We start from the raw sequence: 24,492 nt of genomic DNA on the forward strand, positions 1-24,492 counted from the left end.
CTATGAGGGAAAATAAAGTAGGATGAGGGGAAAGTAATCACAGGGAAGATATTTTTGATAAAATATTAAATAAACCCTCCCAATGAGGTAATGCTGGAGAAGAGACTTGCACAAAGTAAGGAAACAAGCCATGTTGATATTTAAGGGATGACTGCTTCAGGCAAAGGGAAAGACAAGTTTTATAAAGGCCTTAAGGTGGGAATATACTTGAGTTCAAGTGTTTGAAGAACAGCAAGGTCAGAGTGGACGGAGCAGCGTGAATGAAGGAGGTAAGTAGGTCATTCAAGGCCTTGCAAAACAATATGAGGCCTTTGCATTTTATTTTGACTGTGGCACTGGAGGGTTGAGAACAAAAATATCTCATGATTGTTTCCATTTTACAAGAAAATTCATACAATAATTCCTAAGAACAGTAAAGATAATGAGTTTTTGAGTTCCCTATTTAACAGGGAAGAGATGCACTGTTTTGTCCTACTTACAGTAACTGTCGTAGCCTTACTATATGCCATGTAACCCTCAGGATTATCCATCGTGAATACCAGCGTACCGTTCAGATCTGTTACAGTCACAGAGTTTGGAGCACTGCTAAAAAAGATGAAGTTAAAATAAACTAAGACCATTCTTAGGAAAAAAATTAAGTAGCTTTAATACACTTAGCATTAGACTTGCATTATTTGGCTTGAGGAAATTTAGCCCTAAATCTTAACCTTGATTATTATTCTGAAAGTCTTCGCTATATTTAGCACATCTGAAAGTAGCTACTTCTATAAAATAAGTTTACCATCTTTCAACATACCTGCCTTTGACCTGAATCTTAATGAAATGTTCATCACGCCAGACTTTGCTAAGTTTAAATTCACTGAATTGATTTTCAACATAAAATGCAACATTTTCATCTTTTTGAGATCCAGCCTCACGAGGGACATAGGAATTTTCATTCAGCAGCCTAGAAGAAAAAAATCTCTTTTTAAATGAACTTAAGTTTAATTTCAAATAAATATTTAACTGAAGGATCAAACAAATTATTTCAATAGCATAACTCAATATTATCCCTCCTAGTTAAGATAAATGAACTGTGACCCAAAACTTCAGGACTGATCAGATAAGAGAAAAACTTAGAAAAAAATTGGTCCCAAAATCTTAAGTAAATTCAGACTTATCAAAACCTCTTTAACCACCATAAAGCACTTCTTCATGAGCCCCATCCTAGTACTACCTATCTCCTTAGGGTAGTTTTAGGGGAACTAAGTAGCTTCCAGGAGATACACTATAAGCAAAATGAAAGAGTACTACTGTTGGTGAAGTCAAGATGTACAGCTTCAATTTTCACCTACTTTAAACATTATGAACCCCCAAAACTGCTCCTTGTTCTGATCTCCCATGGCTCTTTCTAAATAGACTAAGCATATTATAAGTCTTTGATTTTGTGTGTATGCAGACTATATTCTCATTTTATCTATATTGCCTATCATATAGTATATGCAAAAATATTCACTAGAATAAAAATGCCAAGATTCCCTTTTTCTTTTTTTGGCAGATAGATTGGATAAAGGGCTTTCTTTATAAAAGAATTTAAAGAGTTAAATAGGGAAGTTTACTTGTAATGTTGGAAGGGCAGGAGGAAGAAAGGAGGGAGGAAAGAAGAAAAGGAAGAAAGGAGGAAGAAGAGAAGGAAGGAGGGAGGGAGAGGAAAGAAGGAAGAAAGGAAAACTAAGAATTATAGTGCCAATGAAACAGTAGGAAGCTGGTAAAAGGCAAAAGATGAATTTGTTCTTTACACAGAGACATATGTCTATGGAAGATATTAAAAATCTAAGGACAGAAACCTTAAGAACATTTCTTGCAGTATGGGTTAGTGGGTGAGAATCTGTAGAGATCAAAGAATACTTTTCCCCACAGATTTGACAAGAAAACAAACAAAAAAGAAATTCAAGGAATACTAGAGCTATATCAAGTCAGGCAGTCAAGTTAGTCATGATCTAGAAGATGTAGGTTACTGATGCTGTTGTGGACAGGAGCAGAGCCCAGCATGACATTACAAAAGGTTAAATTTGAAAATCAGAGCAGAAGAAAGTCTGACAGCAAGCAATAAGCTACAAACAACCAGATGGCTAAAACATCAAGGACCTGTGAATTTTTTTTTTTAAGGAAAAGAAGAACCAGTGGTGCAATGGATAATGTGTCTGACTATGGATCAGAAGATTCTAGGTTCGACTCCTGGCTGGCTCAGTCTTCTTAAAAATAAATAAACAAATAAATAAGAAATAAGAAGGAAAAGGAGAATCCCCAGTTCTTCCCTTTTTCTCCACCAGCATAGTTTCAATTCTTTACTGATCCCTCCCCCCTTTAGCTAAACATGGAAATCTCCCCTCCCTACCCTAAAAAGCCTTTCCTCAAGACTACCCACCCTTGTTCTGTTTCACTATATCTAATAATCAGTAAGTATCTGTCTACATATTGAGGTTGAACTTGTGAAGTTGCTCAAGCTTACTTGATGGTGCTGGTGAACTCTGTGGTATCCAGTTTCTCTGACAATTTTGTTTTGAGGTCTGCCCAATATAAGCGAGAAGGTGTTCTGGGGAAGTCTTCTTCTGGCTCATCCATCTCTGGGGACTCTGTTCCTGCCAGTCTCTCACACTCAGCTTTTGGTTCTACACCTTTACAGTAGCCCAAGTAGCCAATCATAAATCCTAAAGACAAAAAGTTTCAAAGCTAAACTCATAGAATTTCATTTATAATCTATCCTGTAGTGATTGATACTTTCAGCTAAACCTTGAAAAAACTGTTTTCTTTTTTTCCCTAAGACAGGGTCTCACTCTGTACCCCAGGCTGAAGTGCAGGTACACAATCATAGCTCACTGCAGCATCCAACTCCTGGGCTTAAGCAAACCTCTTGCCGCAGCCTCCTGAGCAGCTGGGGCTACACAAGTGCGTCACCACATCTGGCTAATTTTTAAAATTTTTGTAGAGAAGGGATCTCGCTATGTTGACCACACAGTCACCCAAAGTGGTGGGATTACAGGTATGAGCCACACTGCACCTAGCCCCAAATACTGGTTTTAACTAAATTCTAAGTAGTTTGGAAATAAATGATGCATCCTAATTTTGTACATTTTAAGACATTTAATCTAAAAAATTATACAATAACTTCATTCCAAACAGGTACTTGTCCAAAGCATAGGTAACTTTTCTTCCCAGAAGCCCTCCTTGAAATCTTAGACTGAGCTTCTATGCTACAAATATCCTCTATGTATTTCTAGCATAATATTTGCATATTATATGGAAATGATTCATGTCTCTCTTTTCTTCTACCAACTAAATTCAGTGGCAGGTATAAAACCTTAATCATGATTGTATTCCTAGTGGCACTTAAAAAGGTACAAAATATCTGCTGAGCTGAAAAACCAGACTTCCTAGGGTTTATAAGGATCATTTAAGTTTTGAATGGCCATGCTTACCAATGAAGAAAAAGAGGATGACAGCAATGATTGCACAGATATTCCCATTAAACCTTTTTGGTTTTCTGACATTGGGCCTCATGTTATTGTCAGTATTTTCTTCTTCATCTACAGCTAGTTTCATCTCCACATGACTGCTATCGCCATCTACTTGACGAGCCAGACTAAATCGGGTGTATGACAATGGTTCGCCACCAAACTGAGATTTTTTTGGAGGGGAAAAAAAGAAAGAAAAGAAAGCATTATGAAGGACAAGAAAGGAACATTTGCAAAAAGTTTTGTCAGGTACTATACTGGGCCACTTACTATGACTTGCTATACATTCTTTAGGGAAAAGAAGTTCTCCTTTCAAACCAACATTTTTCCCTGTGCCCAGTTAAGTCAATGGCAGATGAAGGCTAGATAACACACTGGTCTTCATTTCAGTCTTTCTGTTTTATGTGTCTCCTACTAGATATTTTGATCAGTGCTTTATTTAGTTTCTCTTATCTTCTTGGCTGTCCCCGTTCATTATACCTAAACTACTCTGAAACTACTTAAAATATTTTCCATAACTAACCCTACCCAATCTAAATATACCCTTCCTTTGTAAGATCTGTTATGCCTCAAGACTAACAGTTAAAATATAAATGCATACCTGGTGATAGCTTTGGGTATTACTTCATGCTTATTGGGTGAAAGTCATGCTTGTATATTTCACATTCTTATGGTCACAAAAATACAACTGAAAATATCTTACCAAGTTAGACAATGCTGATCTGGCTTGATCCATCATTCTGAACTGCCACACAGAAGAACCTAGTATTAGAATAGAGAATTAATCATGAAAGATACCACTATATCAGATTACTAGGGGTTTTTCATTACCAGGCTAGATTAATTCATTATTATATGTCAAATTTACTTTTAAATATATTATCACTTTTCTAGAAAAGATCTTGAACCAAAATATTTAGTTTACATGACAAATGTAGTGTGATCCTTGATTGGATCCTGAATTGAGATGAGGTGAGGTAGCAATGGGGACAGCTATTAAAGACATCATTGAGACAAAGAAATCTGAATATGGACTGCAAACTGGATAATGTTATTGTATCAGTGTTAGATATGGGGAGTGTGATAACGGTATAGTGTTTTTAGAAGAATGCCTTCATTCTTAGGAGATTGATAATGAGGAATTTAAGGATAAAGTATAATGATGTCTGTAACTTACTTTCAAAATAGTTCTGTTTTTAAAAGTTTATAAGAAATAAAGTAAATGAGGCAAATTGTTAACACTTGGTGAAACTAGGTAAAGGGTATATGGATAGTTACTGTACTACTACTTCAATTTTTCATTCATACTCGAAATTATTCAAAATTAAAATGTGAGGAAAACTAGTTAGGATGTCATCCCAGATAAGCAGATGTAAGCAATTTAGTAGTTAAAAGCAACAAATACAAAAAGACAATAGACTCCCACTTTAAAAAAATCCCATAAAACAGAATTAAGTCAAAACCAGGCATGCTGGCCGGGCGCTGTGGCTCACGCCTGTAATCCTAGCTCTTGGGAGGCCGAGGCGGGCGGATTGCTCAAGGTCAGGAGTTCAAAACCAGCCTGAGCAAGAGCGAGACCCCGTCTCTACTATAAATAGAAAGAAATCAATTGGCCAACTGATATATATATATAAAAAATTAGCCGGGCATGGTGGCACATGCCTGTAGTCCCAGCTACTCGGGAGGCTGAGGCAGAAGGATCACTCGAGCCCAGGAGTTTGAGGTTGCTGTGAGCTAGGCTGACGCCACGGCACTCACTCTAGCCTGGACAACAAAGCCAGACTCTGTCTCAAAAAAAAAAAAAAAAAAAAAAACCAGGCATGCTACAAAGACCACAAGCACCTCCAATAGAAAAGTTATCTGAGAGGCCAATGACTTGTTCAAGGCTGAAAACCGGTAATCTAAAAATGAAGTTCAATAGGTAACTGGGTTATAGAAACTGTGTTCTCATCTCTAAAAAGTTAAGAAATTAACCTTCATTTTTGTCAAAACAAAATACAGCTTTATAATCAACAAACTTAACTACTTTAAGTTAAAGCGTTCACTGACATCTGGATTTTTGAACTAATTTCCTTTGAGTGAATGTAGATGTTTGAGTGGGATATCACGTTGAGACTTACCAAATAGACATTTTTTTTTTTTTTTTTTGAGACAGAGTCTCACTTTGTTGCCCGGGCTAGAGTGAGTGCCGTGGCGTCAGCCTAGCTCACAGCAACCTCAAACTCCTGGGCTCGAGTGATCCTTCTGCCTCAGCCTCCCGGGTAGCTGGGACTACAGACATGCGCCACCATGCCCGGCTAATTTTTTATATATATATCAGTTGGCCAATTAATTTCTTTCTATTTATAGTAGAGACGGGGTCTCGCTCTTGCTCAGGCTGGTTTTGAACTCCTGACCTTGAGCAATCCGCCCGCCTCGGCCTCCCAAGAGCTAGGATTACAGGCGTGAGCCACAGTGCCCGGCCCCAAATAGACATTTATTGCATACTATTTTAAGACTTTCCTATATACAAGTCACACTTATAGCATATTAAACACATGGCACAAAGCAAGCTGTGAGGTATATGCAGATTATAAATCAAAGGACATTATATAAACTGGCATTAGAAAAAGTCTCTATCTAAAACTTATTAACAAAAATGTTTTTTAAATCTGAAAGCTTTGGCCAGGTGCTCTGGCTCAAGCCTGCAATCCCAGCATTTTGGGAGGCCAAGGCAGGAGGACTGCTTGAGCCTGAGAGTTTGAGACCAGCCTGGCAACATATGGAGACTCCGTCTCTATGAAATATAGAAAAATTGGCCAGATGTGGTGGTGTGTGCCTGTAATACCAGCTATTCAGGAGGCTGAGGTGGGGGGATTGCCTGAGCCCAGGAGTTTGAGGCTGCAGTTAGCTATGATGATACCACTGCACTCTAGCCCAGGCAACAGACTGAAACTCTGTCTCAAAAACAAATAAATAAATCCCACAGCTTTTTTTTTTTTTTTTTTTTTTTTTGAGACAGAGTCTCACTTTCTTGCCCAGGCTAGAGTGAGTGCCATGGCTTCAGCCTGGCTCACAGCAACCTCAATCTCCTGGGCTCAAGCGATCCTCCTGCCTCAGCCTCCAGAGTAGCTGGGACTACAGGCATGTGCCACCATGCCCGGCTAATTTTTTGTATATATATTTTTAGTTGGTCAATTAATTTCTTTCTATTTTTGGTAGAGACGGAGTCTTGCTCAGGCTGGTTTCGAACTCCTGATCTCGAGCGATTCGCCCGCCTCAGCCTCCCAGAATGCTAGGATTACAGGCATGAGCCACCGCGCCCGGCCAAATCCCACAGCTTTAATGACCACAGTCAATATGCAATAGATCACATTCTTGGAAGCACAATCTCTTGCCCCTTCTGGTACTAAGTGTTTATCACTACCACTGCACCAGAACAGTACAAACCCAATCTCTAGAGCCAGAACGAAAAGGCCCCACCCTGAACCAATTTTAATCACCCTTTTCTAGGAAAAAACAGCTTTCAAGTGTAACACTCATCTGAACCAGCCATTCTTCAAGTTTTCTAGTTTTAAATTAATTTTTGGCAAGGCAAGGTGGCTTAGGCCTGTTATGCTAGCACTCTGGGAGGCCTAGGAGGGAGGACTGCTTGAGCTCAGGAGTTTAAGACCAACCTGAGCAATAGGGAGATTCCACCTCTACTAAGGATAGAAAAAATTAGCCAGGCAATATGCACGCCTGTAGTCCCAGATACTCAGGAGGCTGAGGCAGGAGGATCACTTGAGCCCAGGAGTTTGAGGTTGCAGTGAGCTATGATGACGCCACAGCACTCTAGACAGGGCGACAAGATCAAGACTCTGTCTCAAAAAAAAAAAATTAATTTTAAGGGTAAAGTGATAATACAGTTAAATAAATGATAAAGGATTTAAATGTGATTAAGTACAAGTTTGCAGAAACAGGTAGATATTAATAGAACATGTAATAATGACTATGTCTAACTAAAATCTAAGTATGCCTTTTACTAAGAAAACATGTTTTTCATATTTCAACCCCCAGACCCAAATGTAGACTATAACATAAATCAAGTTGGAGAAAAAAAATTGTGACCTAGGCAATTTCCATTTTAACCTCATTTAGCTCCATATCCATGTGGACCACAATAGTTCTATGACAGCCATAAAAATTACTCCTGCAATCTGAGTCATTCTTTCAAAATGACCTCACACACAGTAAAGAAGCTTTTTATTTGAAAGAGCCCCTTAATGAATTTTATCCCAACTGAAATCACTCTAATTTATATGCACTAAAAGCATGGGAGATAAACTTTTCATACCAGTTTTAATACCACCCTGTCTATAAACCGGTTGTTCCGTTAAAATATTTACCATATCTAAAAGCCAAACAACTCTTAAGATAAATACTGTAGAAGAGGCCTGGTGCAGTGGATCATGCCTACAAATTCCGGCACTTTGGGAAACCAAGGAAGGAGGATCACTTGAGCCCCAGGAGTTCGAGACCAGCCTGGGCAACATAGTGAAATCCTGTTTGCACACACACAAATTTTTTTTTTAATTAGCCAGGCATGGTGGCACATGCCTGTAGTCCTAGCTACTGGGAAGCTGAGGTGGGAGGATCACTTGAGCCCAGGCTATGATCACGCCAAGTCACTCCAGCCCCGGAAACAGAGCTAGACACTGTACCAAAACAAACAAAAAATGAAAACCTTGGACCTGGAATCTTTTCCCATCCTTGCTACTATTCTGGTTTATCCTGAAGTCCTGAAGCCTCTGGGCAAAGTTTGAGTAGTAGGAGAATTTTTTAAAAAGTAAAAAACTTGATAAGGTTTATCTCATAGAGCTCCAAGATCTCAAGCTAACTGGCTGTAGGTATTATGCAAACTATTTCCCTAGACAACTATGCATCAGCCAGGTGAAAAAGAAAAGATTACATGAACCCACAAAACTTCTGCAGGGTCCTCCGAACTCTTATATACCCAGAATGACTTGACAAGAGACAGTCAGAATCTCCCTTAGCTTTAAGAGTCTAACTTTATGGACCTAAAATGAAAGGGCAGTGGAAGAAATCAAAGAAAACAAGCAGAATCTTCATTCCCATACAGCTTCCTAAAATGAAACTGCCCAACTTGAAGGTCAGGACCACATGAGGTCACTGCAGTCTATTTACGTAGTGTTTGTAGTGTTTATCTCTCATCTCGGAGCAGAGACAGAAGGGACCTAACACAGAAGAGTTCCAAAAGTCCCCAGAGGGTTATTTTAAAGTAGCTCTCATTGTAGTCTGATTCCGGTTTAGCCAGGAACCTTGCTCCATTATAGGTAAGTACACTATCAGAGGCAAATAAACGCCTCGCCTTGGGGCAAAGTCACCCACTCCACTCTTTTCTATCCAATAATCTTCAACTCAGGCTAGTAGGTTCACAGCCACCATTACCTGACAAGAATATCCCATGGAAGAAAACTTAAAGGGTAACTATGCTACATATAAAACCCCTTGATATCAATGACAAACTTTTAAACTCTAAATTTTTTTTTGAAGCATTTTACAATCCAAGCTGAGAAAAAACCCCAGCAGGGCCTACAAGTATTTTAGAACAGGGGTCTCCAACCTATGGTGAGTTGTATAATTATTTTATGATATATTACAATGCAATAATAAAAGAAATGAAGTGCATAATAAAATGTACTTGAATCATCCCGACATCATCCTCCCCCAACCCCGTCCGTGAAAAAAATTATCTTCCATGAAAACGGTGCCTGGTGCCAAAAAGGGCACCTAAATTTAGCTTTCACAGTAGGTAATTTCTGGAAATCAGCTTAAATGTCTTTGTCAATGAGGTCAAATCCCCCAGCTCAGAGATAACTGAATCAAGCATCCAGTATTCCAAATTCATATGTAAGCTCAGATAAAGCCATCAGAGAGCCAAATACTTCTGTAACAGCACAATTAGTTCCCACCTTAATCTTACTACCAAAAAAAAAAAAAAAGGAAAAAGCAGCAGCAATCAAGTCCCCTGAATAAGTGAAGTACCCAAGGTCATTGTAAGTAGTACGCAGAGGTAACGTGTTAACTGAAAAGAGCTGAATCACAAATATTATTTTCCTACCCTTAAAGAACTGTCCAATAGGCCGGGCGCGGTGGCTCACGCTTGTAATCCTAGCACTCTGGGAGGCCGAGGCGGGCGGATTGCTCAAGGTCAGGAGTTCAAAACCAGCCTGAGCGAGACCCCGTCTCTACTATAAAAATAGAAAGAAATCAATTGGCCAACTAATATATATATATAAAAAATTAGCCGGGCATGGTGGCTCGTGCCTGTAGTCCCAGCAACTTGGGAGGCTGAGGCAGTAGGATTGCTTGAGCCCAGGAGTTTGAGGTTGCTGTGAGCTAGGCTGACGCCACGGCACTCACTCTAGCCTAGGCAAGAAAGCGAGACTCTGTCTCAAAAAAAAAAAAAAAAAAAAAAAAAAAAAAAAAGAACTGTCCAATAGACAGTGACACACCCGGCCTCTATGGTGTTTATCAATACAGCACGATAAAATAAAAGGGAAAAAAACCAAAAAATATAGCACGGACCTTAGACCATACAGCTAACTAACTTCTAAATATCTTTTACAAATACGTCTTAATTCTATTGGCTCCCATGCCGTAGTAAGAAGTGCTAGCAAAATTCTTAACGTGAACACCTGCAGCGTTGAGTCGGACTCTGCCTTAGGAAAACAGAATTCACACAAGGCCAACAGGCAGAGCCCAGCAAGAAAGATCAGGCTGTACCCCAGCTCAAATGTAACGTTTACAGAAATTCCCACCTAAATGCCCACAACTCGTAACCCAATCGGGGACAGCTTTGTCCTTCCAGCAGTGAGACCAGGGCCCGCCCGGGCGCCCAGAAAGAGAAGGGCTGCTAGCCCAAGGTCACCCATGCACCCCTCCAGTAGCTCCTCGGGGCGACATCCGGGGCCAGCCACGTGCTCGGGCGCAGGCCAGTGCTGCCGCAGCGTGGCCGCCCGGCGCGGGAAGCCCGCATCTGGGGCCGCCCCGGGGCCTGCAGCTTTCAAGAGCGAGCTAGAGAGGCACAGAGACCGCCGGGGGCAAGAGAGCGGGGAGAAGAGTGGCGGGGCGGAGAGCGAAGGCGGGGTACACCTCACTTCGCCCACAGAGCCCTGCTAGGGAAGCCATCCCCCTCCGCGACCAAGGCGGGCACAGAAAGGCACGGAAGGGAAGGGACGCCCAGCCCCACCCCTGCACCTGCAGCCCGCTAGTCGCGCCGCCGCGGCCCCTTCCCCACTGGCTCGAGGGCCCGCTCCATCCCGCGCGCGCCGCCCGCGGCCGCCGCAGCCGCCCCGCTCCCCGTGCGGCTCCAAAGGCTGCTGGACAGCACCGAGGTGACTGCTCGCACCAGCCCCGCCGGCTGAGGGGAGGACGCGAGGGTCGACTGAGGTCCCGCAGCGGCGCGTCACTCACACAGGCACCCCCTCGGTCCGCCACCGTACAGGCCACCAGCCGCGATCCCAACGCTCTCTCCGGATGGCCACCCCCAACCGGCAGTTTATAGCCTGGCCCCGCCCCTCCCGACCCCCGCCAAGAGATTGCGTCACTTCCTGCGGCACGTACTGAGAGGGGTGCCCTAACCTACCAGACCGCCCTGGGGGAGGGGTGTGAGCGCGCGCGGGCGGCGCGAGGCTGGAAGAAAAAGGCGGCAAGACAGCAGGTGCCCCTAGGAGTTGGCAAGCCGGCCCCTGCACCGCGGCGCCCTCCTCTGCACTAGCGTCCTGGAGCCCTGGGCCTAACCTTGACCGACCTCTGGTCCTTGCTGTGCAGTGTCAAATGGGTTAGCGTTGACTCCTAGAAATTGGATTCTTGCACTGAAATGGTTTCTTAAAATGTATGCCTGGGATGGAATTATTATTAGATAGCCAGTAAAGCCGTATTATGCATATATTAATGTATTTTGCAGCCTCAGAAATATTTTAGCAAAAAGGACAAAGAAAAGCAAATGCAAATTTGTATTCAGGATGTATACAAACCACTTCAACCAAGACTATCAGAGATTTACATAATGCTTAATGTGTGAGGGAATAAAAGGGAAAATATAAGGTAAACAAATGATTTAATAGGATGACATGATTGTGGATTAACTTTGGTTTCATTGCCATTATTGTTGTGAAGGGATTGTGCAATGCGAAACAAATAAGATTGAATTCTTGGTCATTTTTTAAGCTCTCTCCAAACATTGACACCTTCTCCCTCCCTCTGGTCAATAACATGCAGGCCAGCGAGGGAGATATGTTTACAAATAGCTACACTTCTAGAAAAGGAGCCGGACCTTGAAAGTACTGCAGATAAAGCCCTTTCTTGATCAGGGCCCCTAAGGATATAGAACAGTCCTTTAAGATGCAAATCTGTTTCCTGGGCTCTGGCTTCTGCTCTCCCTTTATTTCTAAAATAGAAAAAGTACTCGAGATTTTTTCCCAAGCCCTTTTCTTTATCCCCGTTCCCCAAAATCTCTCTCCCCAAAGAGAAATATTTAAAAATCGTATAAGCAGGAGCATCGCTTAGTGGATCTACACAGGAAAAAGTTAAGGATGGACACGGATTAGCCACAGACGGGACAGCCTTGAAATTCAAACAATAAGCCTAGTCCCCTCTGCTTTCCGTGATTGGGAGGTTTTCTTTTGTTTGTTTTGTTTTTTTAAAGAAACAAACAACGCTAGTATTTCCAGGTGAAAATCTTATGCCCTCATGGAGAAAATGGGTTTAGGAGATGGGGGTCAGAACCTCCAACTATATAAAAATCCAAATAAAAAAGTTATATTCACTAAAATAAAATAGTAAAGATGATACTAAAGAGGATATCGATTATATTTTTATTTTCCTGCTCTTATTAGTAATAACGACCACTGCAATTAAATTCTCTTTATTAATCCTTTCTCACTAGTTTTGCAGGATTGCTCTCCTTTGCAATTTCAACTAAATGAATATAAATTTGTCTTGCTTTGTTGCCGAATCCATGCATACTGACAATTTTTCTTTGTCTTCTACTCCATACAAATGTTCAAAGATTTTATATTTTGGCCAGGCAAGGTGGCTCACCCCTGTAATCCTAACACTCTGGGAGACTGAGGCAGAGAGTTTGAGACCATCCTGAGCAAGAGCGAGACCTCATATCTCCAAAAAATAGAAAAATTAGCTGGGCATACTGGTGCCCAGCTGCTCGGAAGCTGAGGCAGGAAAATCACTTAAGCCCAGGAGTTTGAGCTTGCAGTGAGCTATGATAATGCCATTGGGGCAACAGAGTGAGACCTTGTCTCAAAAAAAAAAAAAAGCTTTATATAAAAAAAGCTATATAAAAAAAGCTTTATATATATTTTTATATATATTTTATCTGATTTTTGGTTTTGCCAGTATTATATAACATTACCTCTCATTTTCAAAGATCTAGTAATTTGGATGCTTGCAATGAAATGTTTTTCAGCAAACTTTAATATCCAGCATAAGTGAAATGGATACTATTCAACTTCCAACCTTCCACAAATTGTTACTGTAAGGCTGGTGGCAGGGGCCCCCTCCCCTCCCTAGATGGAAAAAGAAAACGCTTAGTGACCTGATCTGCCAAGGACAAATTGCCAGGCCCCACTGAGAGGAACCACACCCTGATGTCCACCTGGATTCGCTCCTGATTCCACAAATACCTCCAGCCCCTCCTATTTCTCAACGACCTTCCAAGGTCACAATAGAGAATCCCAGCTCTTCCCGCCACAAGTCCCTAGCCCCGCCCAAAGGGTATAAAAGGCCTCAGCCCCTTCAAACTGCGGCGACTTCCGGGGCCCCTGCTCTTGGGGCCCCAGAACCTCGTCCACAAGTGTATAATAAAGCCACGTGGTTTGGCCCCCCCTACTCTTTCTCTTTCTGTGTCTCTTTTCTTTTCGCCACCGCCGAAAAACCTTACAGTTACATAACGTTTACCTTACCCTGAACTAAAATTCTTGCAGTTTCTAAAAGGTACACAAAAATAATAGGATCTTCACAAAGGAAACCAGAGGTTGATAAAGAAAAAGCAAAAACACCTTGAGTTATGGGGTGTGGGGAAAGAACAAAGCCTGGAGAGTCAAGGAGCTGCAATTCTTAGCTGCAGTTCTTGAGCCTGAGTTATATCAGCTCTAAATGGGAAATAAAAATACCTGCCTCACATGTTCTCTGTGAGTTGAAATGGAGTAAGGCAAGTGGAAGCTCCTATAAACAATGACAGCAACGGGTTTGCCGCCAGAACACAGGTGCCGTGAAAACCACCCATAAAAGCCAAAATGGGGAAGGAAAAGACCCACATCAACATCGTCGTCATCGGACACGTAGATTCGGGCAACTCCACCACTACTGGCCATCTGATCTACAAATGTGGTGGGATCGACAAAAGAACCATTGAAAAATTTGAGAAGGAGGCCGCTGAAATGGGAAAGGGCTCCTTCAAGTATGCCTGGGTCTTGGATAAACCGAAAGCTGAGCGTGAGCCTGGTATCACCATTGATATCTCCCTGTGGAAATTTGAGACCAGCAAATATTATGTGGACATAGAGACTGTATCAAAAACATGATTACAGGCACATCTCAGGCTGACCGTGCTGTCCTGATTGTTGCTGCTGGTGTTGGTGAATTTGAAGCTGGTGTCTCAAAGAATAGGCAGACCCATGAGCATGCCCTTCTGGCTTACACACTAGGTGTGAAACAACTGATTGTTGGTGTTAACAAAATGGATTCCAGGGCGACTTCCGGGGCCCCCCACTCTTGGGGACCCAGAACCTCGTCCACGAGTGTATAATAAAGCCACGTGGTTTGGCCCCCACAAAAAGAAAAAAAGAAAAAAAATGGATTCCACTGAGCCGCCCTACAGCCAGAAGAGATATGAGGAAATTGTTAAAGAAGTCAGCACTTACATTAAGAAAATTTGCTACAACCCTGACACAGTAGCATTTGTGCCAATTTCTGGCTGGACAGAAATGGTGACAACATGTTGGAGCCAAGTGCTAACATGCCTTGGTTCAAGGGATGGAAAGTCACCCGTAAAGATGGCAATGCCAGTGGAACCACACTGCTTGAAGCTCTGGGTTGCATCCTGCCACCAGCTCGTCCAACTGACAAGCCCTTGCGTCTGCCTCTCCAGGATGTCTACAAAATTGGTGGTATTGGCACTGTCCCTGTGGGCCGAGTGGAGACTGGTGTTCTCAAACCTGGCATGGTGGTCACTTTTGCTCCAGTCAATGTTACAACTGAAGTAAAGTCCATTGAAATGCACCATGAAGCTTTGAGTGAGGCTCTTCCAGGGGACAATGTGGGTTTCAACGTCAAGAACGTGTCTGTCAAAGATGTTTGTCGTGGCAACGTTGCTGGTGACAGCAAAAATGACCCACCAATGGAAGCAGCAGGCTTCACTGCTCAGGTGATTATCCTGAACCATCCAGGCCAAATTAGCGCTGGCTATGCTCCTGTACTGGACTGTCACACTGCTCACATTGCCTGCAAGTTTGCTGAGCTGAAGGAAAAGATTGATCGCCGTTCTGGAAAGAAGTTGGAGGATGGTCCTAAATTCTTGAAGTCTGGTGATGCTGCCATTGTCGATATGGTCCCTGGCAAGCCCATGTGTGTCGAGAGCTTCTCAGACTTTCCTCCTCTGGGTCGTTTTGCTGTTCGTGATATGAGACAGACAGTTGCTGTGGGTGTCATCAAAGCAATGGACAAGAAGGCTGCTGGAGCTGGCAAGGTCACCAAATCTGCCCAGAAAGCTCAGAAGGCTAAATGAATATTATCCCTAATACCTGCCACCCCACTCTTAATCCCAGTGGTGGAAGAACGGTCTCAGAACTGTTTGTTTCAATTGGCCATTTAAGTTTAATAGTAAAAGACTGGTTGTTAATAACAATGCATTGTAAAACCTTCAGAAGGAAAGGAGAATGTTTTGTGGACCACTTTTGTTTCTTTTTGTGTGGCAGTTTTAAGTTATTAGTTTTTAAAATCAGTACTTTTTAATGGAAACAACTTGACCAAAAATCTGTTACAGAATTTTGAGACCCATTAAAACAAAGTTTAATGAGAAAAAAAAAAACAAAACAAAACAATGACAGGCATATAGTAGACTCTTGGTCAGCATTGGTTGAGTCAGAGTCTGGGTCGGGTCGAGCAGAGACAGACAGGAAAGTGATATGGAAGCCATCTGCAGGTGGGGATAGGATTTAGGTTCCTGAAGAGGAAAAAAGAAGACATTTCAGCAGAGGAGAACCACTCACCTGAAGCCTGTGAAGTAAAAATGAGCCTGTGGCACGTGTTAAAAATCCTACTCTAAAGAAATACCTGATAGCTACTTCAGGGGCATTACTGGTGGAGAAGAGAGTGCAGGGCTCATCACCTGCAAGATTCTCCCTCCCTCTCCACCCTTCCCCCACCCCAGAGATGAAATCAGAGTCTTGCTATTTGATGAGAAAAGAGGAGCAGGAAAAGCAAACCACATAACCACTTGTGAGAAGAACCCAGTCTAGAAGTCAGCAACTGAGCCCAGATCTGTCTCCAGCTGCAGAGTGCTGCAGTTGGTGCTGCAGAACCAAGGATGTAATGGCTCTGTGCCTCAGTTTCCCCATTGGCTGTGAAGACACAATATTCCTTTAGTTCCTTAATTCATTTACCAGTGAGAAAGCTCCTTAAACTACATTGTTGTACAAATGTAAAGTGTTCCTAAATCACAGCCCAGTCTAAGTGAGTAAATGTAGCAATCATGGAGAGAAGCCAAGAAACTGAAAAGTTCTAAGCAACTAGCAGTAGATTATTGCTGAAGAAAGAAAAGGGGAAAAAGAAAATTGTCTTCAAGGCTTTTAAATGCCCAACTCCAGGAAAAGTGAATCGGTCTTTGATAATAGCAGAACTGAAAAGGCAATACCACCAATATTTATTGAGCAGTGTAAAGTGATGGGCAAAGACATGCAAAGAGATAAGCAAATCTGTACCCCTGAAAAGATAAATATAGCTAGGGAAATAAATTCACATTTATGTAGGAAATACATTTATACTTAAAGGTCAAATTACAAGGATACAAATGTTAAATACAAGCAAAAATAAAAGCAAGCCAGAGTCCAAGATAGCTAAATGCCCAGATCTGAAAAGATAGGTTAAGATTTTGATGTGCTCACCAAGCCACATTTTTTTTTTTTTTTTTTTGAGACAGAGTCTCACTCTGCTGCCTGGACTAGAGTGCAGTGGCATCATCACAGCTCACTGCAACCTCAAACTTCTAGACTCAAGCAATGCTTCTGACCAAGGCACATTTATTTGCAGTTCTCTAAAGTATGTTTCAAATTATATGCCTATTTAGATTCTAGTTAATCTTTATGGGTATACGTTTTTTAGTGTAAAAGTACAATTGAATGTAAATGCCTTTTCCTTTTTCAGACACAGCTATAAGAGGGAAACTTCCCTGCTTGCCCCTTCTTGACCAAAGTCAGAACATATACGCCTTACTTTAGTTACAGACCAGGAACCTAGGAGGAAAAAGGGGCTACAGGAGGGGCAGTGGCAGCAGGCATTGTAAACCCAAACTTCCAAGATGATGGCAAGTGGAGATGTTACCGAAAGCTCAGCACTTGTCAACAAGGCCAAATCAGAAGAATGAGGACAAGTGGTCTGGGGAGGAGGAAAGAGATTTACTTTGCTGGCAAAGGAGGAAAAATGGTAGACCTTCTCATCCCAAAAATTCAAATTTCCTGAACATAGGCAGAAATACAGAGCTTTTAAAGGATAGGTCCTCAGCTTCAGGCAATGACTGTTCAACTACAGTTGATGGATGATTCTGTTCATTCCATCTCTGCTGAAGACAATCTCCTGGGCCATCTCCTGTTGCATAAATAAACAAAAGACTTACCCTGTTCCCCACCAACCCCAACCGCTATCCTGAGGCAGGGATGCAGGCCTTAGTGCTCGAAAAGGAGTAGAATATGTTTTAAAGAGACAGAAAATATTTTTGCAGTTTTTTCCAGGCCTTTTCCACTGATACATATTCCCCACTCTCAATATTTCCCTTCCATATCTATGGGAGGAGGGGTGACTACTTTGTTACGGGGGAGGGGGTTAGTTTTTAGACAAACGCATGTAGTATGTTGTCTTTTATGCTTAAACATATCAATCTGTTTATGTTATATATATTTTATCGCAATTTTTAAAAATGCCATTAATCTGTCAGCTTAGTAATCAATAATCTAAAACCATTTGTTCTTTTTGGGGTCCTAACTGTGGCCCAAAGAGTAAATAGAGTCTCTTAGCATTTCTCAAACATTTTTGACAGCATTCCACAGAACAATGTCCATCTTACTCCACAATTCAGTATACACATGTGTACATGTGTGTATGTGCATGTATATTTGCAGGTATGTGTGCATATTCACATCAAACTAAAATAAAAGTTTTGTGAAATACCCTTGCTGTGTGTTTCCCTCTGTAATTATCTATTCTATTTAATTGTAAAAATGCTAATTTCAACCTATTCAATTGACAGGCTGTAACCTAGGTTTGAAAACCATAGTCCTAGGCCATTTCCTTTCTCAGAGCACAAGTCTTTTTAGTGAATAGGATAAATGACTTGCACAAAGTTAAATTTCTGGGACTACAGGTATGAGCCACTGGGCATGGCTGCCTTTGCATGGCTTATGAGCTAAGAATGGCTTTTGCATTTTTAAATGGTTTTTAAAATTCAAAAGAAGAATAATATCTTATGGCACATACAAGTATATGAAACTCAGATTTCAGTGTCCATAGGTAAAGTTCTACTGGAACACGGCCACACTTATTGACATACAGTCCAAGGCTGCCTTTGCACTACAACAGCAGAGCTGAGTAGTTGTGGCAGAGACTGTCGAGCCCGCAAAGCCTGAAATATTTAATATCTGACCCTTTATAGAATCAAAGTCAAAGTCAGAGCATTCCAGTGCTGCTTCCCTCCCTCACCTTCTGCCCATCCCCAGGCAATCTCTCTCAAGAATTTTCAGTCTATCTTTCCCTTGCTTTAAAAAAAAATTTTTTTATCATATAATTATGTACTCTAAAACTATGTTATTTAGTTTTGATTGTTTTTGAGCTTTATGAAAATGGTATTGTACTATATGGAGACTTCTGTGACTTGCTTGAATCACTCAAAATTATAAGACTTGTTTAAAAAGAAAAAAAAGAACTAAGTTAAATTTCAACTCCCAAGGTTTCTCCCTGTTACTTTGCTCACTGTTTCAACTTTCTACCACCCTACTCCAGCCAATATTGATGGAGGTTTTATGAATTGGGAGGCTAAGTTAGAAAACAGAGAAATGAAGTCTTTTCAAATGCTTGCCAATAGTGACACGCTGGTCAGTGGTGGCAGAGCTCTGCCTGTCTGTCACACGGCAGGTCTTCACAGCAACCTCTATGGAGACCACTCTAACCTACAGTCAGCATTGACTACGGTTCCTATTTAACATGCTGTATCCATTTTCTTTACCTTGGAAGCCTATGCCTAGGGCAATCACTTTAGGACAGGTATTATAAAATAAAAATGTGGAACTTTGCCACATTGGAACAGGATGCATTCCAGAGAATGGCTGGTAGACCATCAACTCATAGATTTGAGGTTTGTACTATTTTCCATTTTATTTTGCATCTCTTTTTTTCCCACCCTTAAAGATGTACTTGGAAACCTTCAGTTTCCTATCCTTATTCTGCTGACTAAATTATTTTTTGTTTCTCCAGTTCTAAAAGGAAGCTTGCACATGGAAGGCATGGAACAGGAGCAATATCCAGAAGAATATGGAGGGGTTTGCCCTCATTTTATAACAAATGGCAAAGGTTACTTAGGGTAGGGAAAAGAGAATTATTTTTTAAATTAATTACAGGGACATTTATGCCAACCAGTATAGGGGGCTAAGTAAAAGTTTTGAGCAGGATATGAGGTTCTATTTAGTCCCATTTGGGCAAAATAGAACTATTAATAGCTTAATAATAGAATTTCATGTTTGGAAGAAACTTTAACTCATGTATTATTGACCCTGGCCTATAGTAAATGCTCAATAGATGTATGTTGAATTAATTAAACAAAATCTTTCTACTTCGTCTCATCAAATGGTTATCAAGTTTCTCCTTTAGGTCTCCAATGAGAGCAAATCTGTAATTCTCAAAGCACAGAGCCTTGGGAAGTTTGAACTGTTAGAAAGTTTTTACCTATACTGAGCTAAATTCTCTCACCCTCTACTTTCCATAATGGATTGTTGTTTGAAGACTGCTCTCCTGTCCACACCTGTCTTTTCTTCTTCAGCCTAAATATCCAAATCCCTTCTAGGGCTGCCATGGGATGTGATTCCATGTCTCTCCACTCACTGGTCACTTTCAGAAGCCTGGCTTGACCAATCCAGAGGGGGCAGAGCCACTATTTCTCTGTTCTAGACACTATAGTCTTTATGAATGCCATTTGTCTGCCACATATTTGCTACCTTAACAGCCACGGCATATTGTTAACTCATTATTGAATTTCCAGCAGGGTCCAATGGGAACAGATGGATCTTTGAAACAGAGAGACCCAGGTCCAAAATCTAGTTTTGCCAAGTACTAATTATACTAGTATTCCATATTTCTCTCTTTTCCATGGATACGGTGCTATCTAGATATTATTATAGTCTGATATACACTGTATGTAGAGTATCTGTCCTGTTTATCACCAGTCCAATTTAGCTAAAGATGGAAAAGAGTCTTAATTATTGGGCTGGGAGCATCCTTGCATTAAAGCTGAGAATTATTCAGAATTATGTGCTGAATTCTAGGGCATTAAATATATTAGCTAGGCAGGTGCAATGGCTCACACCTATAATCCTAGCACTCTCGAAGCTGAGGCAGGAGGATCACTTCAAGTCAGGGGTTTGATATCAATCTGAGCACGAGCAAGACCCCCATCTCTACTAAAAATAGAAAAAATTAGCTTGGTAACTAAAAATAGAAACAAAAAATTAGCTGGGCATGGTGGCGAGTGCCTGTAGTCTCACTACTTGAGAGGCTGAGGGAGAAGGAATGCTTGAGCCCAGGAGTTTCAGGTTGCTGTGAGCTATGCTGACACCACAGCACTCTACCCAGGGTGACTGAGTGAGACTCTGTCTCAAAAAAAAAAAAAGAAAAAGAAAACAACCATATTAGCTCATGTAATCCTCTGAATAATTCTTTTTTTTGAGACAGAGTCTTGCTTTATTGCCCAGGCTAGAGTGCCATGGCGTCAGCCTAGCTCACAGCAACCTCAAACTCCTAGGCTTAAGCAATCCTCCTGCCTCAGGCTGAGACTACAGGCATGCACCACCATGCCCGGCTAATTTTTTCTATATATATTAGTTGGCCAATTAATTTCTTTCTATTTATAGTAGAGATGGGGTCCCACTCTTTCTCAGGCTGGTTTCAAACTCCTGACCTCAAGCAATCCCCCCGCCTCAGCTTCCCAGAGTGCTAGGATTACAGGCGTGAGCCACCGTGCCTGGCCCTCTGAACAATTCTTAAAAATAGGAATGAATATTAACCCAAGCTATACTAAAAAATAATAAAAAATTTAAAAAACCACAAGGAAGCTATATTAAAAAATAAATAGACAAATAAATAAAAATAAAAATATTATCACCGTTTTCCAGTTGTGGAAACTGGCACCATACAGAAGTTAAGTTACTTGCCCCAGGTCACATGGCAAATAAATGGTGACAACCAGCATTTAGACCTAGGCCATCCATCTTCTCAACCTGGCCCTAAACAGTCCCACCACACTGCCTCTTTCCAAAGCCAAGCGTGACATAGCCTGACTGCACTACGTGCTTGGCTCTGCAGACTTCTCAAGGCAGGGTTTCTATTAAAAAGGTCCAAGGACCATTTAGGCGGGACAATTTGAGAAGATTTGGTACCTGGGGGATCCATTTATTTTTCGGTTCAAATTTAATTTCATTTCAAAATTTGGATTCATAGTCATGTGGCAGAAATCCCAGTTAATTCTTCTAAAAATAAGAATTTTTCGTATAACTGATGCTTCAGAAATCTAGGTACATAGTTGACAGAATAGCTGTGTGTTCATACTGTCCCTGCAAGATAGCTGATTTCCTTAAATGCTCAGAATGTATACCTACCTTTGATAAGGAGAGTTATTGAATTAATTGAGTTTTTTAAATTTTGTATCTGAAATATCAACGAGTCAGTTGGTTTTTCTTATTTTTGTCTTCTTCTTTTGAGGTCTGAGCTTGCAACTCTCACTTATATCTGACCTTCCCTTCCTCTCTGGTTTAAATCTAGCACCTCAAGCAATAATAATTCTGGTCAACTGGGTGCCAGATGGCCAAACACTGCATTAAAAAAAAAAAAAGACTAAAAAAGAGGCCTTTGAAAAGAACACTGTGAAGTGCTGGGTGGCTGCTGATGTAAAGGGGGAAAAATGTGGGAAGAAAACACTCGCAAACAGACCACTCCATCTAAATCCCAAGTCAGCAGATCCAGTGTTCAGGAAAAATACGAAATCGGCAGAAACTTTTTGGTTTCTTCAGCTCACTACACATGGTAGACAAACTCTCCCTTGGTTTGGAACATGATCCTGCCCAAACCTTTCCTTCTTGCGTTATGTACATGGAAATGTGGCCGAGGAGGCAGCTGTGCCGTGGTTTTCTCTTCGAGGCCTGGCCTGGCTTCCCCTGGTCCATCTCACCATCTGAGCGGTGGGAAAAGCTGTACCCAGGGCTGGGGCGCCCAGGAGTCAGGGTCAACTAGCATTCACTGAGCCCCTGCGTCGCCCAGGTCCTGGGCTGGCTACTTACATTCGTGTCTTCTTAGTTTGGCCCCCAACAATTCTGTGAAATAGGAATCATGCCCATTTTCTAGATGAAGAAGTGGACGTGCAAAGAATACAAAATCATTGGCTAGAAGTGACACAGCTTTTAAATACCAGAGCCTAACTTCAGATTTTTGAGATCGTTTATCTTAAAACCACTTTTTACTACATCTCAGATATTCAAATGTTGAATTACAGTTCTAGCAGGCAGATAGTTGAAGCTCTATGCCCTTACTGCCAGGCTGTGGCCTAGGCCTTATAACTATACCCATCTTAGGAAGGTCAGGGTCAAGTCTGTAGTGAAATTTGATGGCAGGGGCACAAAATAAAAGACCACAAAGTATAAAGACAAGGTTGCAAGGTCTGGCGTGCCTGGGATAAGTACCTCCCATGATGCTTCCTAGAAGTAGCTTATGCTACAGTATGATTTAGAATGTGCTTAACTGAGGAGATAAAGGTCAGTAAGCCCCCAGCCAGGTCATCAGAAAGCAAAGCAGCCAGCCTAAAATGTAATCATGATGACATCTCCAAATCTGCTGAAGATTACTGCCTCTGAAACTGGGTTCCAATGAGGAAGGGGAGCAATCGAAGAGGCCCACTGGCTTCTGTAATAAAGTCCAGGACTTAGTCTGGGTGTGGTGGCTCACATTTATAATCTTAGCACTCTGGAAGGCCAAGGCAGGAGGATCCTTTGAGGTCAGGAGCTCAAGACCAGCCTCAGCAAGAGCAAGACCCTGTCTCTACTAAAAATAGAAAGAAATTAGCCAGACAACTAAAAATAGAAAAAATTAGCCAGGCGTTGTGGTGGCACACACCTGTAGTCCCAGCTACTTGGGAGGCTGAGGCAGGAGGATCGCTTGAGCCCAGGAGTTTGCTGTGAGCTAGGCTGATGCCACAGCACTCTAGCCCAAGCAACAGAGTGAGACTCTGTCTCAAAAAATAAATAAATAAATGAATAAAAAAAAAAATAAAGTCCAGGACTTAAAGGTCGCAAGGCCAGCAGGAGCTGCAGAGGGAAAGAGAAACCTGGAAACTGAAGCCAATCCTGCTGAGCCAGCTGCGCTCCCCAGCTCAGGCGGCCGCTCCTGCCTGTGGTCAAGATCCCAGCTCCAGCTTTGACTTTATTCAAGCACAGGCTGTTTTCCCTGCAGGTGCTAAGAGGAATCAAGCTGAAGTTGGTTTTGAGATCCACATGGAGCCTAGACTCTGGCCCAGTGCTTCTTAAACTTTAATGTGCGTATAAGTCACCCGGGGGCTTTGTTACAATGCAGATTCTGATTCAGAGGCAGGAGAGTTTTTTATTAGCTATTTCTCCGGCACTCCCCACAGAAAGGGCACGCTGTGTGGCCAACTGGCATGAAAGTAGTTTCTGCTTGGCAGCTATTTTTATGTAGCTGCAAAGGCCTGTTATTCTACAAAGCTTTTCAGCGGACAAGGGCAATTCCTGGGGCTATCACAGCTTAAGTTACATAGCCTTTAGGACTATTCAGTGGCCCAGGGGCGGTGGCTCACCCCTGTAATCACAGCACTTGGGAAGCCAAGACAGGAGGATTGCTGGAGTTCGAGACCAGCCTAGGCAACATGCAATACCTCATCTGCACAAAAAATAAAAAACATTAGCTGGGTGTGATGGCCTGCACCTATAGTCCCAGCTACTCAGGAAGCTGAGGCAGGAGTTCAAGGCTGCAGTGAGCTATGATTGCAACACTGCACTCCAGACTGGGCAACAGAGCAAGACCCTGTCTCTAAAAAAAAAAAAAAAACAAAAAACAAAACAAAGAAAACCACCATTCATTTCCTTTGCTATGGACTCACAATTACCAAACAATCCAATCAACCTAATTCTTGAGAGGATTTTTCCCTCCTGAGAAGACACTAGAATCCAATGGGAAGATTTGGCCCACACAGAAGTTCTCTTGTTCCACACAAATTAATAAATGGGTCTTATGCTTTGTGCTGTTGGGTAGCAGATTACCTGATAACCTTGGTGAACTGGTAAAATTGAGTTTCTGAAACCAAACCAGAGGAACAACCTAGACCTGTTGTGAATTTGATCCAGTTCCCTGGGAAGACCAGCTGCACTGAATAGCCAGTCTGCACAGACTCTGCTCTGGAACCTTCCCTGCAGGCAGGGCCAGGGCTCGAGCAAGGGTAGGATTTTTCAAAAAA

The 24,492-nt window shown here is 41.9% G+C and overlaps 1 protein-coding gene and 1 pseudogene across 6 annotated transcripts in view; one reads left to right on the forward strand and one right to left on the reverse strand.

Annotated features, from left to right (window-relative positions):
* The window catches only part of TFRC (transferrin receptor), a 28,204-nt gene extending 16,933 nt beyond the window's left edge, over positions 1-11,271 (reverse strand). The window contains exons 1-7 of one of the 6 annotated variants that reach the window (XM_076002579.1): positions 10,953-11,270; positions 7,151-9,727; positions 4,198-4,256; positions 3,459-3,657; positions 2,492-2,690; positions 797-946; positions 480-585 (exon numbers count right to left, since the gene is read on the reverse strand). In XM_076002579.1, coding sequence (XP_075858694.1) covers positions 480-585; positions 797-946; positions 2,492-2,690; positions 3,459-3,657; positions 4,198-4,233 — 690 coding nt within the window. In that variant the 5' untranslated portion in view covers positions 4,234-4,256; positions 7,151-9,727; positions 10,953-11,270. Of the gene's footprint in view, positions 1-479; positions 586-796; positions 947-2,491; positions 2,691-3,458; positions 3,658-4,197; positions 4,257-7,150; positions 9,955-10,952 lie in introns of those variants that run through there. The other 5 variants (XM_020286935.2, XM_076002575.1, XM_076002580.1 and 2 more) reach the window with 5 other exon arrangements.
* A 2,469-nt stretch (positions 11,272-13,740) lies between these two features.
* Positions 13,741-15,565, forward strand: LOC105879831 (elongation factor 1-alpha 1-like; annotated as a pseudogene).
* The last annotated feature ends 8,927 nt before the right edge of the window (positions 15,566-24,492 follow it).

This window comes from Microcebus murinus, chromosome 1 (assembly GCF_040939455.1).
Source record: "Microcebus murinus isolate Inina chromosome 1, M.murinus_Inina_mat1.0, whole genome shotgun sequence".
Lineage (NCBI taxonomy): Eukaryota > Metazoa > Chordata > Mammalia > Primates > Cheirogaleidae > Microcebus > Microcebus murinus.